The sequence below is a fragment of the Microcaecilia unicolor genome, chromosome 12, assembly GCF_901765095.1.
Source record: "Microcaecilia unicolor chromosome 12, aMicUni1.1, whole genome shotgun sequence".
NCBI lineage: Eukaryota > Metazoa > Chordata > Amphibia > Gymnophiona > Siphonopidae > Microcaecilia > Microcaecilia unicolor.
This window is the reverse complement of record NC_044042.1, coordinates 33348735-33373840: the sequence shown is the minus strand read 5'-3', so window position 1 is coordinate 33373840 and position 25106 is coordinate 33348735. Positions and strand designations below refer to the sequence as shown.

The 25106-nt window shown below is 44.1% G+C and overlaps 2 protein-coding genes across 7 annotated transcripts in view; one reads left to right on the top strand and one right to left on the bottom strand.

Annotated features, from left to right (window-relative positions):
- The first annotated feature begins 486 nt into the window (after positions 1-486).
- TRAPPC4 (trafficking protein particle complex 4) lies at positions 487-7631 on the top strand. Its single transcript, XM_030221813.1, has 5 exons — positions 487-680; positions 1932-2106; positions 4258-4361; positions 6286-6412; positions 7553-7631. Exons 1-5 carry the CDS (start codon positions 506-508, stop codon positions 7629-7631), a joined length of 660 nt encoding a protein of 219 aa, XP_030077673.1. The 5' UTR covers positions 487-505.
- Positions 7632-8061: 430 nt separating this feature from the next.
- The window catches only part of LOC115482198 (glucose-6-phosphate exchanger SLC37A4-like), a 34371-nt gene continuing 17326 nt past the window's right edge, over positions 8062-25106 (bottom strand). For 5 of the 6 annotated variants that reach the window (XM_030221811.1, XM_030221808.1, XM_030221809.1 and 2 more), the window contains 4 exons: positions 19434-19547; positions 18457-18522; positions 14411-14549; positions 8062-10740 (listed from right to left, as the gene is read on the bottom strand). In XM_030221811.1, the coding sequence (XP_030077671.1) occupies positions 10574-10740; positions 14411-14549; positions 18457-18522; positions 19434-19547 (486 nt within the window). In that variant the 3' untranslated portion in view covers positions 8062-10573. The remainder of the gene's footprint in view (positions 10741-14410; positions 14550-18456; positions 18523-19433; positions 19548-25106) is intronic. The other variant, XM_030221812.1, reaches the window with a different exon arrangement.

Below are 25106 nucleotides of genomic sequence, written 5' to 3'. Positions count from 1 at the left end.
TGCAACAGTCGTTTTCTCGGCCGTTTTAGTTTAGCTTATTCAAATAATTGCTTAGCGATGTCTCTTTCGTGCGGTCGATTTTACACCTTTTAGCGGATATGCATCACACGTGTTGCATCAATGAAGTTTGAAGAAAACAAATTTGTTAATTTAGGAGCTCGTCAGGAAGCAGTTGAAAGTCATTCCGGGTTAGACCAAGGAGGTTAAACTACTACTACTACTACTTAACATTTCTAAAGCGCTACCTCTTTGGGTTACAGCAAGGAGGGTCTGTTAAACCTCCTTTGGTTATAATACAGATTCTTCCGTCCAAGGAGGTCCATGACGCCTCCCTGGGCACGCTCAAGCCACGTTTGCCCTAGTAGTTTATTGCTTATTTAACACCCAGGGACTACACTACCCATAATGAAACGGGGGGGGGGGGGGGGGAGAGCCAGTTGTAGCTCCCGCTGCTGCTGCTGCAGCTGCAAACTACACTTCCCGTGAGGCGCCAGGGCGGGGCGAGATGGCGATCTTTAGTGTGTATGTGGTTAATAAGGCGGGCGGACTCATCTATCAGCTGGACAGTTATTCGCCCCGTTCCGAGACCGAGAAGACCTTCAGCTTCCCTCTGGACCTAGTGCTGAAGGTGCACGACGAGCGCGTGGTGGTGTCATTCGGACAACGGGATGGGATCCGCGGTGGGTGAGAGCAGCCCAGCTGTGTACCTGCAGGAAAGACAGGGAGAGGGAACCTAGGAGCCAACTCTGGGGGCGCTCGAGCACCCCTAGCATGGAGCAGATGCATACATAGTGATCAATAAGGGGCAATTTGTTTGGAGTTTACACCCCCAATCATTTTGAAAAGTTGGCTCCTATGAGAGATGTAGTAGAGCTTTCATATAAACTGTACGTGCAGTGTATAGTCATGTCTTGTATACTACTACTATACAAACGATATTAATACTCAGCAGCAACTTAATTGACTTTCAAAGATTGCCCTTATCTGTGGGTCCAGTGAAGACTAATGTGGTCAATCCTTGACCCACAGACGAGTGTCACAAATTACTCTCCTTGGACGCACTGAAGTAGCTTCGTTAATATTAGGGGTGTTCAGTATCTATTGTACTACTGCTGGCACATACTGCCAGTGGTACTGTAAAGTAATTTTTAGTAATGGTGCTCTACAAATACATGAGGCAAATTGATAGAACTGGGACAAATAATCCCCCCTCCCCCAATAGAATCTGGTAGGAAAATTCTCCAGGGTACTGTTGAGATGTTTCCACACCACTGGTCTTTTAATAATTGGAAAAGGAATAATCCCTGGCATAGGTTGAACATCCCCAGTATTGAAAAAGTTCCTTGACTGCGTCCAAGGAAGGGTAACTTCTTTTGGGTTTAATACCCCCAATTATTTTGGAAAGTTGGCTCCTACTATCACTGGCACCGACAGTCAGTAATTCTTCGAGCAGTTGAGAAATACTTGTTGAAAAATTGGTCTTTGTTAATGTGTTTTCTGGGTTTATAATCTGCTTTCTGCTTGTACAGGTTAAAGAGGTTTTTAGTGGGGACATGTTACAATAACCTGCTTTATGTAGGAGTATTGTTTAGGACAACTATTGTGAGCAACTGTAAGGCTGAGGGATGGTACACTAGGAATAGATGCTTCAGGGTCACATCTGCACAGTTCTCCCCATCCAAGTATTATTATAATTATACTGTGTTCTGAGACACAGAGTGGTGGTGGATGGCTGCATCTTTGTGGCAGTATTTGCTTTCTGCTATGTCGTTTGTTCTTGTGCATTTGTATTTTTAATGTATTGCAACACTGTATTGTATGCTTCCTTGGGCAGATTCTTAAGAGATGCAGGAATGTAGTGTGTAAGGTTTTAGATAAATAACTGTCCTTACAGCATCTGTTGGGTAACTGTTGTGGTCTTATTGATCTAGTTGGGCATGCTGTGCTGTCCATCAATGGCATTGATGTGAATGGGAAATACACTGCTGATGGGAAGGAGGTGCTGGAGTATCTGAATAATTCCTCCAATTACCCTGTGTCCATCCGCTTTGGGCGGCCTCGTCTTACCTCCAACGAGAAGCTTATGCTGGCCTCCATGTTCCATTCGTGAGTGTACTCATTGTCAATTTGTCTTTTATTCAGTATCCCTGCTCAGAGCTACATATTTCACATTACAGCAGTGATTCCCAAACCTGGTCCTGGAGGTACGCCAGCCAGTCAGCTTTTCAGCATATCCACAATGAATGTTCATGAGAGAAATTTGCATGCAGTGCCCCACTACGTGCAAATGTCTCTGAGGACCAGGTTTGAGAACCACTGCACTACAAGTAATCACTTTGACATGGCACTGCTGGGTCAGTCTGATGGCTCAGTGGTAGCATGATACACTGTAATGCAGAGGCTCCCCAGTTCCATTCTTGAATTGGGTTTCAGCACCCTGGGTTGGCTGAGATGCTGCAGAGGGTAGTGTTTGAGCTCCTGAGGATAGTTGGGGGGTGTTGTAGTTTTTAAGGGTGACATGTAATGGCTGGGTTCAAGTCCTGCCCTGCAGGAGAAGATAAGGAGTTTGAGGCTGCGTCAAGGAAGAATTAAAAATCCAGAGCCTGAGCCCTGCCTAGAGGTAAACGCAGGCAGAGAAAGCACGGCAGGTCTGCATTAAAAAATTGTTTTTTTAATTTAATTAAAACATTTTTAATTTAATTTTTAAATTTAATTAAAACATTTTTTAAACAGATGGCTTGAAAAGCACTGGACTCGACTATAAGCCAAGACTCCAATTTTTTGCCTTTTTTGGGGGGCCCATAAATCTTGGCTTATAGTAGAGTATATACGGTATTTGTCAGGACCTGCATTAGAAGAAGCCATTTTACAAAAGCAAATCTTTAAAAAGTCTTTTATTTGTAAATGTACCGCTATTCACCTAAAAATTATGCATTAAAGCGGTTTACAAACATGTTATTGGGAAAAGGGCAGCTGTGCACTGGAGAGCTTGTAAAGAGGATAGTAAAGTAGCAAGGGGAATGTATATCTGCATTTATATAGATAGATGAGACACTGAGACAACAGTTTTGTGTAAAGCTTTATTAAAAAGCTAGTTAAAAAAAAGCAGTATCACTTGGGACTTTATGGTGTTAGCAGTGGTACTTCCCCATGTAAAATTTAAAAAACTCCGCATAGAGCTAATTAAGGAGCCAACATCCAAAATGCAAACTTTAGGTTTTTCGTGGTAGTTCTTATTGAACACCCGAGGCTACACACAGGTCTCCTTCAAAGCCCTGGCCCAGCTGAAAAGTTAGCTAACAGTTGTGGGAATTTTCTATAGAACACATTTGCCGTCTAAAAACAGAATACACTCAAACCATGCCTAGAACACGCCCCCTTAAAAAAGGCTGTGTTCTTGTGCTCCATGTATCATAGTAGATGATGGCAGATAAAGACCTGCATATTTCATCCAGTCTGCCTAATGTAAGAACATAAGCGTTGACATACTGGGACAGACTGAAGGCCCATCAAGCCCAGCATCCTGTTTCCAACAGTGGCCAATCCAGGTTACAAGTACCTGACAAGATCCCAAAGTAGTACAATACATTTCATACTGCTTATCCTAGAAATAAGCAGTAGATTTACCCCAAGTCCATCTTAATAATGGCTTATGGACTTTTCTTTTAGGAAGTTTCCAAACCTTTGCTAAGCTAATTGCTTTTACCACATTCTCTGGCAACAAATTCCAGAGTTTAATTACATGATGAGTGAAGAAATATTCTATCCGATTTCCTTTAAATTTACTACTTTGTAGCTTCATCTCATGCCCCCTAGTCCTAGTATTTTTGGAAAGCGTAAACAAGCAATTCACGTCTACCCATTCCACTCTACTCATTATTTTATAGACCTCTGTCTTTTCTCCAAGCTGAAGAGCCCTAGCCGCTGTAGCCTTTCCCACCTAACAAGAAGGCTTCCGAGTTTGTTTCCATTCCCCTTGTGAAAGCTTCTCTAGCAGCACAGCATGCAATTGCTGAGAATGTTCTATGGATTCTGGAAGACAGCTGCTGGTTTGTAGCAGTGCACGAAGCCTCATTTCCACTCTAATGCAAGATTAGGAGTGTATAAATTGCCTCTCCGATGCTCCCCAGACTATTTCTCAAGGATTTGCATCTTCCTGTGCAGAGCAGACGAGGTCTTTTCCTTGAGAAGGTGGCTGCATAGATTCTGTTCACCGCAAGGTGCCCTGTGTGTAATTTATATTTTTGTTTTATGAAGGTTATTTGCCATTGGGTCTCAACTGTCTCCTGAACTGGGCAGTTCTGGCATTGAAATGTTAGAAACAGATACATTTAAACTGCACTGTTTCCAGACTCTCACAGGTAAGATTTTACCTTCTAAGTCGGGGCTTCCCAAACCTTACCTTGCAACCGCACAGCAATTGGGTTTTCAGGATATCCAGAAAAAAAGTGTGTATCTTGGAAACCTAGTATATGCAAATTAATCTCATGCATGTACAGAATCTGACTGCAGGAGTCGGTCACCAGGACAAGCTTGTGCAGTCCTTGAAGTGCTCCCTTCATACTGAAAATTCTCTCTTGAGCCTTACTTTTGAGGTTTTCACAGTGCTGGAACTTATATGACACACACACAGATCAATCGATGTGGGTAGTTTTAGAATTTTTTTAACACAGTGGCCCTTTTACTAAAACCTTAGCGCATGCTAAGTGCTGTGAATTCTATTTTATACCTATGGGCCATGGCACTTGTGCCTGCGCTAAGCTTTAGTATAAAGGGCACCGTAGTGAATTATGGAAGATAAAGACCATATATTTCTTCAACTTCCTCTCTGGTTGTCTACCACCTTGGGTAGATGAACACACACATTTTCATAAGCAAACCAATACCATTTCTCTCATGTGCCTCCCTCCATCTGTTGCGAGCATACGAAAATGCTTATCCAGCCTTGGTCACCAGTGGCAGCAGGCCTCATCATCTTTTTTTTAAATTGTTTTATGTAAACCCATCCTGCTGAAATACTTTATTGTTCAAGCACCCATTTTAGAGGAAAAAAAGACAGGGTCTGTGACTGTTTCCAAGTGATCTGAAAAATCACCACTTTTTTTTGTTTGTTAGCGCTTAACACAGTTTAGTAAAAAAGTTAACATGTGGTTAACAAGGGGCGGGGGAGTGGCATGTGCTAATATATAATTGTTTCTAATTTTTGGGAGGAATGGGTGTGGAAGCCAGCACATTCTGATTAGCGCACACAAACTAATAATGTGGCTTTAACGCAGGAGCATTTAGCACTTTCTAAATAGGAGGCACTAAGTGCTCCCGCATTATTTTTTTGGAAGTTCCATGCTCTAATGGAAAATTTGCATGGGAATTGACTTTTTTTTTGGGGGGGGGGGGGGCAATCTACTGCGGTGTGAGAAAGTCCTGCATTAAAACATTCTACGTCTATATTTTGGTGCTTTTTTTTTTTAAGAGGGCCCCTTTTTAATTTAGCAGTATGACAGGATCTTGTATGCATATCTACCCATGATAGTGGGGTACAGAGGGAAAAAGATGGTAACCATCTTGGAATAGGTGTGATGTAATGTTCTGTCCTTGGCAGAATGGACAGCATCAAATGGACAGACTGGATGGGTCAGTTGACTTTTTTTTTTTCTCTCTCTCGCTGCTATGATTCCCAAAAGCCCCCTGATTCCATGTCCCATTACCAAGCCCTGTTGCAGTCCACTTTGTCACCAACAACTTGAGGTGGTTGTCTTCCCCACTGTTTCATTCCCCTTAACGATACCGGGACCTTGTTTTAACTTAACTCCTCACAATGTAACCATAATTGTGTTGTAACAAATTGTACTTCCATCATTACAATGTATTGTAAGCCACACTGAGCCCCCAAATAGGTGGGAAAATGTGGGATACAAATGCAATAAAATAAATATCTATACCCCCTCCCCCCTAAATATGATTCCCCCAGTCTCATTGGAAGCTGTTGTACCATCACTCTGCCCACTGCCCATTTCCCTTTTTGGCTCTAGAGTTTCAAATTATTGAGCAAACACTCATGCTGTCTCTTGATTCTCTTATTTGTTTTTTTAGTACCCAATGTTTTGTTTATTTTAAAATAAAGGTGCCACTTTCAGTTTTATTTCCCTTCTACTCTTGCTCCAGAAGACAGAATACTGACTCTTGTGTGCCCTGGCTGCCTCCCACCCTTCCAAAATCAATCTTTCTTTCTTTACTTATGTAAAACATTTCTATTCATCACAATCTAATGGCAATTATCACTTCCAGGCATCAAGTTTGTGGTACTGGCAGATCCACGACAGGCTGGTATCGATTCCCTTCTTCGCAAGATCTATGAGCTTTATTCTGACTTTGCTCTGAAGAACCCTTTCTACTCCTTGGAGATGCCAATCAGGTAAATATGAAATGGCTGAAACCTTTGTGCTTTTTATGTCCTTAAGTAACAATTATACAGTCTGTTTCAAGACTGTGCTGTGCCCTTTTTTTCAGTGACTTAAAAAGCTTCTTTAAGTGCTGTTACAGGTAAGGAATTATTTGCTAAAGAAGATAATCTCTGCTTAGGTTTGGTAAGTGAGGTGAGTTTGGAGGGTTAAGTGACTTGCCCAGAGTCACAAGGAGCTGCCTGTGCCTGCAGTGGGAATCGAACCCAGTTCCCCAGGACCAAAGTCCACCACACTAACCACTAGGCGACTCCTCCACTAGCAGCATTCCATGTAGAAGCCTGCCCTTGCAGCCGCGCAGGCTTCTGTTTCTGAGTCTGACGTCCTGCACGTACGTGCAGGATGTCAGACTCACAGAAACAGAAGGCTGCAAGGACAGGCTTCTACATGGAATGCTGCTAGTGGAATAGCAACATTAACATTCCATCTAGAATCTCCAATAGTAGCAACATTCCATGTAGAATCTGAAATTGGGAACTGGGACTTGATATGCTGCCTTTCTGTGGGGTATACATAGTATATACAGGTACTTATTTGTACCTGGGCCAATGGAGGGTTAAGTGACTTGCCCAGAGTCACAAGGAGCTGCCTGTGCCTGCAGTGGGAATCGAACCCAGTTCCCCAGGACCAAAGTCCACCACTCTAACCACTCCTCCACTCCACTTTGCAGCAGTGATTGCCATTCTCCTGCCATATATCATGTTTTCTATATGATTGTTCTACAGTGCTGTTAAATGTATATATTTCTGAAACTGTATCGTGTTGGTACTCTTGCTAAGTTACAATTTGCCAGTTCCAGGTTTACCTCAACTGTATTTATGCTGTATTCCTTTTTACTATTGTTACGGAGTTAACAAAATTGTAAGTTTTATGTTTAAACAGTTGTACACTGCCTTGGGTGAATCGCTTCATTAAGACAGTTAATAAATCCAAATCAATCAGTAGCTACTATGCTACGGTCCCCCTTAACAGAAGGCATGGGAGGGCACCTGCACTGAAAATAGTTATAACATTAAACACCTTGATGGACAGACAGGATCTGCTCCTGTCACTTACTCTGTTACTTAAGTACTGACAGCTGTGCTTGATTGCAGGTGTGAGCTCTTTGATCAGAACCTGAAACTTGCACTGGAAGTGGCTGAGAAAGCTGGAACTTTTGGACCGGGATCATGATGGACTTCTGGTGGCAGCAGGAAGTGCATCTAATCACGTGATACATGTTGACTGTTCGAGGCTGCTATGGCTGTTCCCTCCTTTCCCCAAACAGACCAGTGTTGTGACACAAGTAGAAACAATGAGAAGAGTTTGGGGGGGGGGGGCACAAGCACTGTTACAGCAAGTTAAGGCAATAGCACACCCAGGCTGCTTCGCTTAGTTGGATCACCTTAAGAGTGAGGATGTGCTGGGCCGTCTTCTTCCTGATTGTATATAATCTATACTTAAGTTATGAAGGTTGTGTTCTTGCTTGAGGGTTCTATAAATATTAAACATTCTAGTGCATTGTGTAATTTATTACAGGGGAGCCTGGCAGGGCTTGTATTGAATGTGCTGTGTAAGTCTACAGCCAGGTTCAGCTCCTGGTTCACTAAGAATACAACTCATGCACACAGAAGGTGAGGCTTTATTTGAAGCCTTACGAGCAGAGAGGAAATAGCACCCACCATTTTTCATGCAATACCCTGTCAGAGAATCTGTTGCTGCTGCAGGCCACCTTTCAAACTCCAGGAACAATCTCATGCTTCACTGATGGAGGTATCTCAGTCATTAGTCAGATCTAGGTCTTATCCAGTTTTATTGTTTCACAGGCTGTAAACAAGACCTAATTTACCCCTTATTAAAAGCACCATTAATCTCTGGCTAGTTCCTGGGATATGAATATTAACTACTTGCTTTGCTAGAGCTGGGCAGATATGCTATGTGCTCTAGCAGTGGTTGGCATTTTCACTTCTTTCTCTGAACAATGGAATACTTCTAGGCTCTGGTAGCAACTGACCCTGGAAGGGGAGGAGGGGTTAGTGCACAACAGGCAGGCCGGCCTGTGCTTAATATCAACTTTAGTAATCAAAGCAGTGGTGCAGATTAAATGCTACATCTAATGCAGTAATTAAATTATATTTAAGAAAACAGGCCCAGGATCACATACTTTAACCCAGAATGAAAGCACAATGAAAGTTTAGCTTCCATAGGCTCAGCCTCGTAAACAGTCCTGTGGGACACTGAAACTGAAGCTCTGGTGCCTGAGGTAGAAAGATGGTGGACATGGCACTTGCCTTAGCCTGCAGTTCCAGTACTATAGTGCAGTGGTTAAAAACCAAACAGAGGCACAACCAGTGCAATGTGCACATGGGTGGGCCTCCCACTCAATACATATGTATGTTTTATGGTACACATTCATCTCACTCTTCTAAGTGCAGTCTTGCCTAGTATACATGGTTAGGATAGTCAGACAGGGTTTGCTCTGTGTACAGTTCAATGAGCTTTCCCATAAAGTACAGGGTCAGTAATAAACATAAGGGGAATTGCAACCTATAATCCACACTGATAACCCAGCCTCTCCCTATAATTACACTGTGGCAGCTTGCTGGAATAAGGCAGACCAGCCTTCTGGAAGTCTGTCTGCTAGTAGTGTTTGGTATAATCATCTTAGTAACAGCTGCAATCAGCAAACTCAGCACTGCTACAGTGGCTCTGGTATTACATGGGCAGACACTTCTTAGCTCTGCTTCTCCTCCCATACAAGGAGCTATAGCTTCTGCCAGCTCCTCAGGACAGAATCTAAAGTTGCAGCTTTAACTTTTTAATGACAGTTTATTTGTAAGAGGTCATTGCTTGGCTCTTTCTGACCTCTAGCTTGACTCCTGCAAGATAAAACTTTTTACTGTATTAATTTTCCCATCTCTTAGAAGATGCAACACAGCTGTATCTCTAACTTATAACTGAACAGGTGTATTTGAGGATCAGCTCTTTCACTACTTAGAAGGTTTATTATACAATTATGTGGGGGGTTTTTTCTGCCAGAGGAAAAGGGAGAGATGAGAAAAGCTTTAAATATTTGGGGATTTCCACAGGATACACCAAGATTTCTTTCTCCCTCTCCCCCCCAATAAAACACCTCAGCAATGAGGGGGTAAGATATGAAGGTAGAATGACTGGAGGCACAGAAAAAAAAAAACCTGCAGCTGTAGTGAATATCTACCATCGTCTAATAGCAGAGTTAGTAACACAAAACTGAAGGCTGTCTGGAACAGACGGGAAGCAACAACAGCGGTAACACTGTAGCTAGGTGCATTGAATGAAATGCATAAAGCAAGAACTCGCACTCTCTCGAACATTCAATTACGGTACTGCATTTGCTGCCATTTGGGCTCATAAGTATCCTGTGGAAATTGAAGGTGAACCAGGCCCGAAGCAGATATTGACCTGCACTTAACTGGAGAGTGCCACTAAATATCTGCACCAATCCCTACCATATTCTCCAGTTAGTGGAGGGGCAAAGTCCGGCACGATCCAGGCACTGTTACTAGTCGGTACCAGTACTCAGATGGGTACCTGCTTAACTTAAAGCAAAAAGGCTGTTCCACTTTAAGCAGCGGTACCTGGGTAACTCCCAGTGCCTGCCCCAGACCTGGATATTCAGTTTGGAACCCAAGACCTAGGTTTCATTAAACCAGCAGTAGCCAAATGTTCAAAAATGAAAATGCCCACTGCCACCTACAAAAAAACAATGCGGGCAGCGCCCTGAGTGGGAAGCATAATTAAAAGGACATATAGGGCTGAAGGCTAACTGAAAAAAGGGCTAAATGAATCTATTTCTGGCCCTCAATCCCAGGTTTCCTGTCCTGGAGCAAAAATCTGGATATTGTGCATTAGCACTTTAAAAATAAAACTGGCAAACTATCGCACATACAACGTGAAGCCACTTAACTAGCTGCATTGCCCATCCAGAGAAGCCTGGCCTTAAAGTTGTGCAGTGATTCCAAAGCACGATCCTAATGATCGCTTCACTGGTTCTAATGAGTAGCAGAGAGAGAGCCCAGATTTAGAACAGTTTGCATGTCTCTGCCATTTCACAATTAGGTCAGATCATTCTCCATCACTTGCGCTTCCTCCTGATCTCAGTCTTCCTTTTTAGGCACTCGTCCCATCTTAGTACAGATGTTCCGACACAGGAAAAACACTAGTGTGGTTATCACACATGTCACTTCTGCTACCCAGAAGGCAATGTCCCAGCTGTAGTACTTTGCAATGGTGCTGAAAGGTAATCCAGCCAGGAATCCTCCAACTAAAGAGAAAACAAAACACACATTTCAGTAGTCTGTTCTAAAACTGGGACAACTGTGGTTTCATCAGTCACTTCCTGAAAGTAACCAGCTTCCCTGATTGCGCAATAGGACAGCTCAGGCCACTGTGATCTTAAGAGTGCCCTACTGTGCTCCAGCTCAGGTCAGATGCAATTGCTTCAGTGACTTCCAGATAGCGCTTCTCCCCCACCCCACCCCCCACCTGTCTCTTTTGGATGCAGCTCAAATCCATACCTTTCAGTACTGCTCAGGGGCAGTCCTGCTCAAGCTGTGGCCCTTACAATGCTCTGCTTCCTAGAGGAGCTCAGCCACAACCCCCACAATGACTTGCTTCCTCAGTCTAACCCAGTGCGGGGAGTCCCCATCACCACACATGGAGCACAAATTGCACTTTCCATTACATAGCTTCCCACTATTTCCAGAACCTGTGGGACAGTTGTGTTCATCAACCAGCAAGTAGAGACAGAGAACTGAAAACTGAGCTGATACATATTGCTCTTGGGATTCATTCTAGCTCCTCAGTATTTTCTCTCTCTAGCAGGTAAATGGACATTCTTTTCAGCCTCTGCTTCTGAGTGAGTTGCTCCTGGTCCAGTTGGTTAACTGGGCCCCAACTGAGCTTTGCAGGTGGCTTGAGTTTGCAGAGTCATATCTGGAGGTCTTCAGATCTCTGTCTTAGGGGCCCTATGAATTTACTTCTTCCCTCCCTTCACCTCTCCCCTACGTTCTGTGGAGCTCTCCTTTTCCAGCACAACCACCTTTAAAAAAAAAAAGGAAAGATTTACTGGAGAGCATATGACAAAACGTCAGTCCTGAACCTCTGTCATCTGGGGTAAGAATTGTGGCGACTGAGCTTAAGGGGAGCAGCTGGCACTGGTAAGTCTGATTAAAGTTTGACTCGGAACCACTTGGAGGACTGCAAGTTCTACTCGGTTCAGGGGAGGGATCCTGACTAGCCGCTTAGGACTGTATTGTGCTGCGCTTGCGAGAGTCAGGGGCGACTCCCGTGGAGGCAGTAAAGCGGTTTTCCCACTGTGGAACCCACAGGCCGACGTTGGGGTACTGCAGTGCGTGCAAGTCAGAAATCCCACGGGCCGTGGGGGAAATGGCCGCAGCACTTCTTCAGATTTGGTGCAGCATCCCAATATGCTTGGGACTTTGAGCTCTCCAGCACAGCTGGTGTGCAGTTTGATGCAGGAGAGCATGGGAACAGGCGCCACTTCGTCAGAGGCAACTGGCAGTGAGGAACAGCTTCTGTCTGATCACGCGAGGAGCACAGCCACCATTTTACAACCTCAGGGCCCGACAGAGAATTCAGCTGCATCGGGATCTTCATTTTCTCTGGCGTTTATATTGCTCTTACACCAAGTCTATTTGCTGAAGCAGGGACAATCAGAGCTGCTGCAAGGTGCTTCAGTTTCTCACCCTGCTGCCCCTCCAGCTTCTAAGAGATCTCATTTAGCCTCATCTGTCTGCTCCTGGAGGTCTGTACTCCCTCATCGGTCTATTCAGAGGAGCCATCATTGAGGAGCTATTAGAGGAGGGAGATGACCCGAAAGTACTGAGGTAGTTTTATAAAGAGTAGCTCAGTACTCTTATTTCTGAGGCAGTACTGGTGCTTTCCATTGAGGAGTCTTTTTTTTTTGTTGCATTTGTACCCCGCGCTTTCCCACTCATGGCAGGCTCAATGCAGGGTTAAGTGACTTGCCCAGAGTCACAAGGAGCTGCCTGTGCCTGAAGTGGGAATCAAACTCAGCTCCTCAGTTCCCCAGGACCAAAGTCCACCACCCTAACCACTAGGCCACTCCTCCACTGTTGCTACTATTTGAGATTCTACATGGAATGTTGCTATTCCACTAGCAACATTCCATGTAGAAATCAGCCCTTGCAGATCACCAATGTGGCCGCGCAGGCTTCTGCGAGTCTGCGCAGCCTTCTACATGGAATGTTGCTAGTGGAATAGCAACATTCCATGTGGAATCTCCAATAATAGCAACATTCCATGTAGAATCTCCAATAGTATCTATTTTATTTTTGTTACATTTGTACCCCGCGCTTTCCCACTCATGGCAGGCTCCACGCGGCTTACATGGGGAAATGGAGGGTTAAGTGACTTGCCCAGAGTCACAAGGAGCTGCCTGTGCCTGAAGTGGGAATCAAACTCAGTTCCCCAGGACCAAAGTCCACCACCCTAACCACTAGGCCACTCCTCCTTCTGCTTCAGCATCAGGAGTTCTACCTTTTGTCAATTATTAGAGGACCTTATGGTTACCACGGGGCTGAGAGTGGAAAGAACCATGGCTCACCTCTACCCATTGGTTCCGGGCTCATTCTATAAAGAGACATCATGGGTGGAGACTACCTTACTATCTCCAGCAGATGTTTGCAAGGCAGTGACGTAGTCTACACTGCATACCTTTGCCAAGCACTACAGGGTGGATGTTGCGGCAGTTGGAAGCCAGTTTTGGGGCTTCGGTCCTCAGGACAGTGGCACCAGGATTCCACTCACTCTAGTGGTTTGCTTTTAAACATTGCACACAGGTTCTGGAATAGCAGGAAGCTACATAATGGAAGGAGAAATTAGGTCTTACCTAATCATTTTCTTTCCATTATTCCAGAGGCCCGCCCGAGGTTTCTGAGATGTTTAATCAGTGCAAAGTAATGGGTCAAATAACTGTCATCTTGCATAGCTCCTGTTCTCTATAAGTTATCCAGAGATGAGAGAGGTCCACACGTTTGCTAGTCTAGTTAGCAAGTTGTTTTAAGTTGTGTTTATCCTGAATTTATCCTTACTGCTTGTCTATGTAAATACTGAGGGGCTGGACTGGATGCCAAGACAGATGTGTCTCAGGTCAGTTTTCGGTTCTCTATCTCCACCTGCTGGTTGATTGTCACAACTATCCCACAGGTTCTGGAATAGTGGGAAGGACTAATGGAAAGAACATTTATCAAGCAAGACCTAATTTCTCCATATCCTTCATACTGCAGATATCTGCCATATTCACCTCTCATGGCTCAGTATTTTGGATGGATTCCCCTGTTGAACTGAAACTTCGGGGAAAACAGTGTACGCAGGCATCTGCTCAGGCTGATTTCACCATCAAATTTATGTACAGCATAGCTTCAGGTCTATAATGAGAGCTTTAATATATATGCAGGTAAATACTGGCTGGGTGGCTGAAATCTGTCAAAGACAGCAAATGTGACAGTAGGCTCCGAATAGTGACTCTGAAGGAATGCTTTGGAATGATTTTAGAAAGAAAACCTCTACCCCCCAGCTTTAAGAAATCTCTCCCAATAAATAGATGTAGTTGCTAAAATAAGTGAAAATAAAGCATCAGCCTTCTTCTGCACACTTGAATTTGGCTGTTAATTACTTCCCTTTCCTCAGCCAAGTAGCCTTGATTCTAAGTTGTACCTAAGGTCTTGGAGAGTGAAGTGACAGTCCCAAGGAGCATCAGCGTGAGAAGCGGGACTGAATCCTGGCTTCCCTGGTTCTCAGGCTACTGGTCCAAAGAAATAGACTGGTCCTCCTTTTTCTGTTCCCCATTAAGTCTAACCTCCCACCTCTATTGGCCTTACAGGGCACTGTAACACAGAGGGAGCACTGAATAATTCTGACACGGATTAGGAAGAGGTTGGCATACTCACTATTAGCTGAAAGTGCAACAATGGCATGAGAGGTGCCACAGAGGTTAGCTGGTGCACTCTCATTGGCTATCACTCCAAAAAGTGCGATTGGTCCATAAGAGGAAAACCCAAAGATGGCTCCGAGTGTTAAGATCCAAAGCTGTGAAACGAGAGCAATATTCAGATGCTAAACCTCCTACGCTGATTCAGTCTCACCAGTTTCCCCAAGGTAGCCAGGAAAGCACTAGGACTAAATGAGTGGTCAAGTGTTTTACTAAATGAAAACATGTGGTGAAAGCATGCAAAGCATGGCTCATGACATCCTTTCCAACCTGTGTGCGCACACACTGCATGTGCTGTACCTGTGCAGGGTAGCAGGAGGTGGTGGGGCAGTTTACGGGGTGATACAGAATTAGTGTGGATAATTTGTAGAATCGTGCTAAAGCTGCAAACAGCAGTCTCTAGGGCTTGGAGCAAGTTTCAGGGAGTAGGTTTGGTGGTGGGGGGCAGTTTGTAGGGTGGTGGAGCAGTTGCAGAGGGATAATGCTTGGTGCTGGGAGAGTAGAGAACAGGGAAAGAAGTTTGAAAGGAAGAATTCCCTGACTGCTATGTTTCACTATATGAGAGTTTCTATGCCACAGAAGCTGGAACTGCTCCCATAGATAACACACTGCGCAAATTTCTCTTGAACCCTCAGTCCATTTTTGAATAGGAGGTAGTTTTTTGGAGGGTTTTTTAATCAGTTTTTTCCATTATTTTGTTCCCCCGACTGCTCCCACACAAATGCATTAGGTAATTTTTTTTTTTTTTTTTTTGGGAGGGGGGGGGGGTCTCTAGAACCCCAATCCAATTTTGACCTTTTTTTTTTTAATTTATAGAAAATTTTATTGAGATTCCAGACACAACCATTTCTGATGTGCCAAGTTTCATCCCATTCCATTAACTTTCTGGAGAATTATTTTGCCCCCAGACCAAAGGACATTCTCAATCCCTTTTGTATATTTCTTTCCAAATTCTACTGGTTTTGGAAGAATAAAAAACTATACAAAATGTATAATTTTACAAAGCAGTAAGACTAATTTTTTTTTTTTTTTAAGGTACTACTTTCTCTCCCTACTCATGATCCAGTGCATCAGGCCTTTCCTAAAAATGACAAAAAGTTTCACTGGTGAACTCATTGAACGGAAGATATGCATCCTCTCTTAAATCTCACTACAGATGCAGTACATGGGCTGCACTATAGTAAACCATCAGGCTTATTTTCAAAAGAGAAGGGCACCCATCTTTCAACACAAATCGGGAGATGGGCGTCCTTCTCCCAGGGTCGCCCAAATCGGCATAATCAAAAGCTGATTTTGGGCGTCCTCAACTGCTTTCTGTCGCAGGGACGACCAAAGTTCACGGGGGCATGTCGGAAGCATAGCGAAGGCGGGACTGGGGCATGCTTAACACATGGGCGTCCTTGTCCGATAATGGAAAAAAGAAGGGCGTCCCTGACGAACACTTAGCTGACTTTACTTGGTCCTTTTTTTTTTTTTTTACGACCAAGCCACAAAAATGTGCCCTAAATGACCAGATGACCACTGGAGGGAATCAGGGATGACCTCCCCTTACTCCCCCAGTGGTCACTAACACCCTCCCACCCTAAAAAAAAAAAAAAAAATTTTCGAGCCTCAAATATCATACCCAGCTCCATGACAGCAGTATACAAGTCCCTGGAACAGTTTTAGTGGGTACTTCAGGCAGGCGGACCCTGGCCCATCCCCTCCTACCTGTTATACTTGTGGTGGTAAATGTGAGCCCTCCAAAACCCACCACAAACCCACTGTACCCACATCTAGGTGCCCCCCTTCATCCTAAGGGCTATGGTAGTAGTGTACAGTTGTGGGGAGTGGGTTTTGGGGGGCTCAGCACACAAGGTAAGGGAGCTATGCATCTGGGAGCTTTTTCTGAAGTCCACTGCACTGCCCCCTAGGGTACCCCGTTGATGTCCTGGCATGTCAGGGGGACCAGTGCAGTATGAATGCTGGCTCCTCCCACGACCAAATGGCTTGGATTTGGTCACTTCTGAGATGGGCGTCCTCGGTTTCCATTATCGCCGAAAACCGGGGACGACCATCTCTAAGGATGACCATCTCTAAGGTCGACCCCAACCGTCTTATCAAAACGAAAGATGGCCGCCCATCTTCTTGTTTCAATAATACGGGTTTCTCCGCTCTTTCGCGGGAAAGTCCTGCGAGGATGTCCTCAGGAAAACTTGGGCGCCCTGTTCGATTATGCCCCTCCATATGACTTATGATGCACGCCTCAAAAGTCTCGATACAGAAAGTGCTGTAAGAATGCTCCATAAAGCTCCAGTGCATGGCCTCAGGGCTGCCAAAAAGGGGGGTGGGGTGGGGCAAGGGCAGGCCGGTGCCAGGGTCTGTCTCTCTCCCGCTCCTGTGTGTCGGAACCTGGGTGATTGCGTTAACATGATAACCCGGGTCCTGACACACAGGAGCAGGAGAGTGAAAGACCAGCAGGAAGGTAAGGGGGTGGGGTGTGGCGGCTACACACACTCAAACACTGCAGTAAACTACTGGCATGCAAATTCTCCTGTGGTGAAAGCTGTTAGAAAAAACACAGAATATGCAGCTTTTTGCTGCATTGCGAGTAAATATGTTTCTTTCTTTCAGTATGTGTGAGCCAATCCCTGCTCATGTACAGGCAGGAAGGGAAATAAACCCCACAGGTTGGGGGAGGGGGTAAGGAAGTTGGGGGTTTATGGTTTTCGTTATGTTTAATGAATGCTTGATATACCACCTATATTAAACAAGGTCAAAATCGTGTACAAAACTCAAAATTATAGTATCAGAAAAGAACACCAATTAAAATTAAAATAGGTCAAACACTCGGAGCAAACAACCACAAATTAAAAAATGCAGGACACAGTCTATCTAATAAATTCTAGGCAGATGACTGTGCCCTCATCTGAGGCCTGCAGATTAAAAGCCTAAGCAAAAATGTCATTCAAAAAATTTAAATCTTTGCTTAAGACTCATCTCACCATACTGCGCTGTTGGGCCATGATTTACCTGCATTGGCCTTATTGTGCACAGTTATGGAAGTTTGTATTTTGTTTTATTTTTGAAATATTAATCAAAACATCTATTGAAACAAAAATAAAAGAAGAAAAAAAAGACTCCAGACTTCTTTTCTTTCCGTCCCACAATTCAAACAACCCACACCGCTGCCCTAGTGGGCTCCCCAGCTCCAGATTCCCCCCCCCCCCCCACCCCCATCACATTAGTGGCCCAAGTGTTCTCCTTGACTCCAGGAGAGGAAGAGAGTGGATCCACTCTTACACACTTTACTTCCAATGTTAATCCTGTCTCTCTCTCTCTCACCCCCCTCCTTTTAATCCCCTTAATCATCCTACACATGAATCTTATATTCCCCCCCCCCCCCCCCCCCCACACACACTGCTAATTCACTCTTCCCATCCTACTTGAGGAAACTCTCCCCAATTTATCTGGGCTTGGGTTGTCAGAAAAAAAACAAAACTGTGGCATGGTTCTAAGTTGTTTTCCTCTGCTGCCTGGAGCAGAAGTTTAAATATTCTGGCCTGAGTAGCCACCCTTGTCCTCCCCTGATCACCATCTACAGAACAGGGATCAGCACAGGACTGGGAAGGACAGAGAAGCACAGACTATACTATGGGCTCTGGTTTGAACTGACCCATGGTCTCCCACAGTAAGGTCACAATTTTGTGCCACTTCCACCAGTCCTGGAATAGCAAGATATCAAGGGCCTTATGGGATCCAAAACAGTGGTAGAATTCAGGCATGCACAAGACAGACACAAAAAGGATCTTAGCAACAGGAGGAGGGAGAGAAGAGACCAGAAATGGAGTCCAGCCTGTGAGAACAAAGTAGGTAGATATACACTGGCAGACAGTGAACTGAGAGAAAGCCATGAATTTCTTTTAAAAAAAACTTACATTATTCTTTAGAGACATATTAGAAATCCTATGGAACTAGCAAGGACAGAGAAAGAAGACGGAAAGGAGAAAGGAAGAGAATAGGAACCTCTTGCTCCGGTAACCCGAGGACAGCAGCAAAAGGGTGGACAGCAACAGTCCAGAGACCACCTTCCTGAGGAGAGGGAAAGTTAAGAGAAAGAACAAGGAAAACCTGGGATTATTTTTTCATCTAGAATCATAGCAAATGCCGTGTTCAAGCTGTGTGAGCACATGTCTTTCCCATTCAGTACCAGCTCTCATGTGCAAAGTTTTTCCTCCAACATCAATCACTGTATATAAGTGGTTCCTTGCAAAGCCCTTGCCTGCTTTCTCACCCCACCCCACCCCACCCGTTTCTCCTCCCCTTCCAGGTCCGCAGGTCTAGAACCAGCTGAAGCAGGGACTGGACAGAGCACTATATTACAGTGCTGCTACATGTCTGCACCTCTGTGTAATTACGATGAATGTCCCTGTCCCATCAGTTTACTGAGCAAGTACCTGAAGCAATGCGAGACAAAGGACTCGCCTAAGGTTACAAGGAGTGACCACGAGAAAAATAAGGTTGGGGCTCGGCTTCCTTGCGTCGCCGCCCACTAGTAGGGGGTTCGTCAACCCAGTCCTCCGGGAACCCCAAGCCAGTCTGGTTTTTAAAATATCTGTAATGAATATGCATGAGATAAATTTGCATGCACTGCCTCCACAGTATGCAAATCTATCTCATGCATATTCACTGTGAGCATCCTGACTGGCTAGAGTGTCTCAAAACTGGGTTGAGAACCTCTCAGGGTACATAAATGTAACTCACCTTGAGCTACTACTAAAAAAGTGCGAGCAAAATCCAAATACATACATAAATACTGTCTTATTAACGAAGAACACCTAGCTCGTCACATGAGATTGCTTTAGCTCTCACAGACTGGCAGTCTTGCTTTACAGAGCACAGGTAAACACATCACCATGCTTAGTTATATCCCTTCTGCACACAAAATGATCCGGTTTTATCAGAATCTAAACCTCCTCTTTTTCTCTCGCCAAGTGGATTACCTTTGAAGAATCTGGGGTGACTGTGATCCGAAAGAGGTACATGGACATGGCCATTCCAGCCATCATGGAGATCAACAGTCCATGCCGAGGGTTCCCATATATCCTCAGACCTACCTAGGGACAGAGAGGAGATGAGTTAATACAAGAAATGCACACATCTAAAAGACTGGCAAGCAGGGACAGTGCAGATTGTAGATGTGAATTCTTAGACAATAACAGAAGAAAACAAACCTTCGCACTAGTCAAAACAAAGAGCAATGTCACAGTGAAGCAGACAAAATAGATTACGTCAAAAAACTTCTACTGGACTCATGAAAGTTCATAGCAAAAGTTTATTGATGAATCCTGGACTCGACACGAGTCGTGTTTCGGCCACTCTGGCCTGCCTCAGGCGTCCCTAAAACAGTATATAACATATACATAATAAAGTAATTAAATCATACATGACTAAAAAATCTAAATAAAAATCAAAATAAGATACAAACTTATACGTATATAAAGTAAAAGTATTTCAAAAACGTCTTACATATATATTTACAAATATGTGCACGATTATGAAATCTGTTTAATTTAGTTTTAATAAATAATAAACGTTTTAATTAAAAAAATTTAAAAAAATTATAAAACATTAATAAACCCATTAAATGATAAATTTGAAATTAAGAATATCATATTAAAAATGTATCTAGGAATGACATTATGGTTCCTGTTTAGGAATGGTAAGAGTGCATGCTTTATAGCTCACATTATGTTGAACCTGAGATATTATGTAAACCCATGGGATATTTAAAAGGAAGCATTGTTAATACCAATATGATATTTAGACAAATATTCAAAATGATATTATATAAAAGATTAACTATAAATGGCTTATTAAAAAATGTATCGTGAGGAACTGTAAAAAACTAACTGTAAAAAAAACAAAATGTAAAGGAATTCCATAAAATAATTTAATATAGAGAAGGTACCTGTATATTATTGATGTAGTAATTCCTTGCAAAAAACCCAAACTTCTCAAAGTATACAACTGGCAAACCAAACAAGTCTAAGGACTAGCAAGCCAAACAATTAACAGATATAAGAGGATAAAAAGTAATAAAATAATGGATGAATCTAAGAAAATATATATATTTATATATAAAAATCAGAGAATCTAGACGAGACTGGTATCCATTTGTGTTTTGTACAAGCAGCCAGATGAAATAAGGCCGGTATCGATATACATTCAGAAACTAAATAAATATTAGTGGGAATTCTGAAATAAGCTCCCTAAATGGAGCGCAAATGTCTGTGATCTATGTTTAAATCTGTTTATTAATTTAACACACAGAATAAACAGCTTTCATCATCTTTCATTCATTAATAATACATCAATAACAGAACTAATGCAACAGGCATCTGTCGGTGTTCCTTCCGACGTCAAATTATTTTTGATTTTCTCCCCATGCCATCTCCCCCCCTCCCTCCCTTAATAAACATTTATCCATTCTGTAGTACAACATGGAGTATAACACTATTAAACTGACTTATAAACAGTGATGAATTCCAACCCCATTCCCCCTTTAAGACACCTTTGAACACATAACGCTACCGCTTACCCAATCATCCCGCCCCCTCCCATTGAGACAAGCTTCCTTAACAGATATTTATCCTACAGGCCCCATACCTTATCTTCCCACCCTTCCCTCCCTCCCCCTCCCCCCAAACCACCAATAACTAATGAAGCTAAAGCGAAAAAAAACCCAAAAAAAACTTCAAAGGCGATTCAAAACAAAACTGCGAGCCTTGGCTGACAGAGTTTGAATATATTGCTCCCAGATCTTCAAGAACGCCTTCCGTCTTCTAGGGGAGCATCCCACCAGCCTACGTTCCTGCATCATCAGCTCATGTAAGCGGTTCCTCCAGTACCAATAGTCCGGCGGCTCCTCCTGCATCCACGCCTCCATAATAAGTTTTTTCCCTATAATTCCCGCCTTGCGAATGAACTGCCGAGTCCCCCCCTTATACTGCCCAAAGACTTCATATCTATCAAGCAGGAATCCCTCTGGGGAAGAAAGAACACCTCCCTGTAACACTGATTCCAAATACTTAATTATATCCCCCCAATAACGTTTTATTTTTGGGCATTCCCATAGCGAGTGAAACCATGTACTCTCTCCCAGTCCACATTTCATACAGGTCGGATCTTGGACACCTCCAAATCGGAATACCTGACCCTTGGTCATGTATGCTCTATACGTGATTCTAAATTGACATTCACGCAGTGTCGCATTACCCGACAGCGTGGGAATGCGTGCAATTAATTTCTGAAAATCAAGACTCAAATTAGGTCGTTGCAGATCTTGGGCCCAGCGTTGCAGTATGTTCCCTGTATCCCTCCCCCTACTTTGCTCCCCCAAAGCTCTCTGAAGACCCGAAACTGATAGGTGATCCCCCGGCACTGATCGAAAAAATGCTCTAAGGCGCCGTCCATGTCCACCCCCCAACTTCCCAGGCTCCAGGGACCTAACATAATGTGCAAGTTGACAATGTGCAAACATGGAGCTGGTCTCTATTCCTACCCCCAAGGCCCCCAACTCCAGCATCTGACCTCTAGATCCCAAAACATGTTCTAGCCTTGTGATTCCCATTTCAGCCCACCTACGGAACACTATATTGTCCATCCCTGGTTTGAAGCTCAGATTGCCCTGAATGGGCAACAGGTCAGAGCTATCCACCGCCAGACCCCAACTATGAACTAAGTCCCGCCATGCCTCTCTCAATGGGCTCAACAGTACACTGCCTCTCATCGGGCTCGGCAACACTTTCTTTGGGCACTGTAGCAGGTAGTATAAGTGGTATGGTTTAAAATATTCCTGCTCTAATCTTCTGTACGTGAAATCCTGTCTGTCCATAAACCAGTCCCCTAAGTGCCTTAGTAAGCACGCTTGGTTATAGCGACGTATATCTGGGAGACCCATCCCCCCCTCCTTCCAGGGCCCCATCAGTAACTTTAACGGCAGTTTAGGCTTCGAAGCTCTCCATATAAATTTCCTTATCCCCTTATTTATCAGATTTAAATCTTTGCCCCTCAACCGCAGTGGGAGGGTCTGCAACAAGTAGAGCCACCGCGGGAACTCCACCATCCTATACAGATGTATCCTCCCGTGCAAATTAAGTGGCAAGACTCTCCATGTTTTTAATTGCTCTTTCTGCGCCTCTAGTCTTCTACTAATATTTAACTGATAAAGTGCTGTGGTACGCATAGGGATTCGCACCCCTAAATACTGAAGGGATTCTGACGCCCATTTCAGAGGGAACGCATGCCCCCACAGGCCTCTCACTCGTGGATTCCCTGTTAAAGCCTGGGATTTGGGATAATTGATTTTTAGACCTGCGAAATCTCCATATTCCTGGAACAGCTCTAGCAGCGCATTTAACGATTGTTTAGGCTGAGTGATATGCACTAAAATGTCGTCCGCAAAAGCGGAGATCCTGAATGAGGAAGACCCCCATGTTATGCCCCCAATTTCTGGATGCATCTCAATTTCCCTAATCAAAGGGTCTAGGGCCAGTACAAACAGCAGGGGAGACAAAGGGCACCCCTGCCGCATGCCACGACGTATGGGAAATAGGCCCGACTGCTCCCCATTTATCCACATATAGGCCTGCGGGTTCCTATATAACGCCCCCACCGCACTCCTAAATAAACCCTCTTTCCCCATCTGCTTCATCACAGCAAACATAAAACCCCAGACCACTCTATCAAAAGCCTTCTCCGCATCGAAGCTGACTAGCAGTGAAGGCTCTGCTCTCATCTCTACAGTCTCTAACGAAGCTAGGAGTGCTCTGATGTTCTTTGTCACTGATCTTCCTTTCACAAATCCCACCTGCGGAGTTGCTATCAAAGTGGGGAGCACCCTTGCTAATCTATTTGCCAGGATCTTCGCATATAACTTTATATCACAATTGAGTAGTGAAATGGGCCTATAAGACTCAACACTTAACTCGTCTTTACTAGGTTTTAATAGCACTATCACCTTCGCTAAATTCAATGCATCTGGCATTTCTCCTGATGTAGCCATAGCATTATAGAGCTTCAGGAGTGGAGGTATAACTTGCTCCTGTAGCAGTTTATAAAAAGCTAGGCTGAACCCATCTGGCCCTGGAGCTTTATGTAATTGACTCTGCTGTATAGCCACCAATAATTCCCCCTCCTCTATTTGACTGTTAAGTGCTTCCCTCTGCGCCTCCGTTACCCTTGGCAGAACCTGATTCTTCAGGTAAACCTCACTTTCCTCCATAACTTCCACTGGATCCTTATACAGGTCTTCAAAATAGTCCCGAAAGCGCTTCAATATATGTGGAGTTTCCCGTAGGAGCTTGCCCCCTCGGTCCCTGATTTGTACTATCCTCACCGATTTCCTAGTTCCATTAATTAACCTCCCCATCAAGGCTCCTGCCTTATTCCCATACATGAAAAGTTGGTGTCTATAAAACGTGTGTGACTTCTGGGCCCTCTGATGAAGCAGCTCATTTAATTGTCTCTGGGTGGTTAACAATTCCTTTTTATTTTCTGCCGAAGTTACCTTTCCAAGTCGCCTCCTCTGTTTACAGACTTCTTTTTCAAGGCAAATAATTTCCTTATCTCTAATCTTGCTCGCTCGGGCTCTGTATGCAATGACTTCTCCCCTCATTACTGCTTTTGCTGTTTCCCAGTATAAACTTGCTTGTTCTGTATGAGCACTATTGTGAATTGCAAAGTCCTGCCATTTTTCCCCCATGTGTGCCTTAAAGTTCGGATCACGGTAAAGATCCATTGGGAATCTCCAGCCACCCCCCCTTCTCCCCTCTCCCTGTAGCTGTATCTGCACCCAGATTATGGAGTGGTCCGATATTTCGCACACATCTATCTCTGCCGCGTGGACTTTGGGAAACAGTTCCTGTGATATTAGAAAATAATCTATGCGGGACTGGGAGAGATGTGCCCTTGATACATGTGTATAATCCCTTTGCGTCGGGTGGAGCACCCTCCACACATCAATCAAAGTTAAGGTGTCACATAGAAAAGCCAGCCCTCCCCGGGACTGATCCTCACTCCGTCTCGAGGTGCTGCTCCTGTCAACACTGGGATCATATGTCATATTGAAATCTCCTCCTAGTATGATGTTACCCCCTTGGTAGGGACTCAGCAGCTCAACCAGCGCAGCCATGAACTTGGGATCATATACATTGGGTGCATATATGTTACAGAAAATATAAGTATTTCTGCCCCTCTCCACCTCCACTAATACAATCCTGCCCTCCGTACTTCTTTTAACTGTCTTTATGCCTACCTGTAGGCCCTTGCGGAACAGCATCAATACCCCCCCTTTTTTCCCCACCGCCGGAGACCCCTCTGCTATTTCTACCCAGCCTTTCTTAAATTTATTATGCTCCGCCGTTGTTAAATGCGTTTCTTGCAGGAATGCCACATCTACCTTATGCCTCCGCAGGGCCTGCAGTACTTTGGTACGCTTTATAGGCGAGGAGATACCCCCAACATTCCAAGAGATTAACTTAAGAGCACCTTACTCTTCAGTTTTACAATGATACTCCCCGACATATGTGTCCTTAAATGTGGGGTCCACTCCCCAGCCCCTGAATGGACCCCCTCTTTTCCAATGCTCCACCAAGCTATCACGATATAGAAAA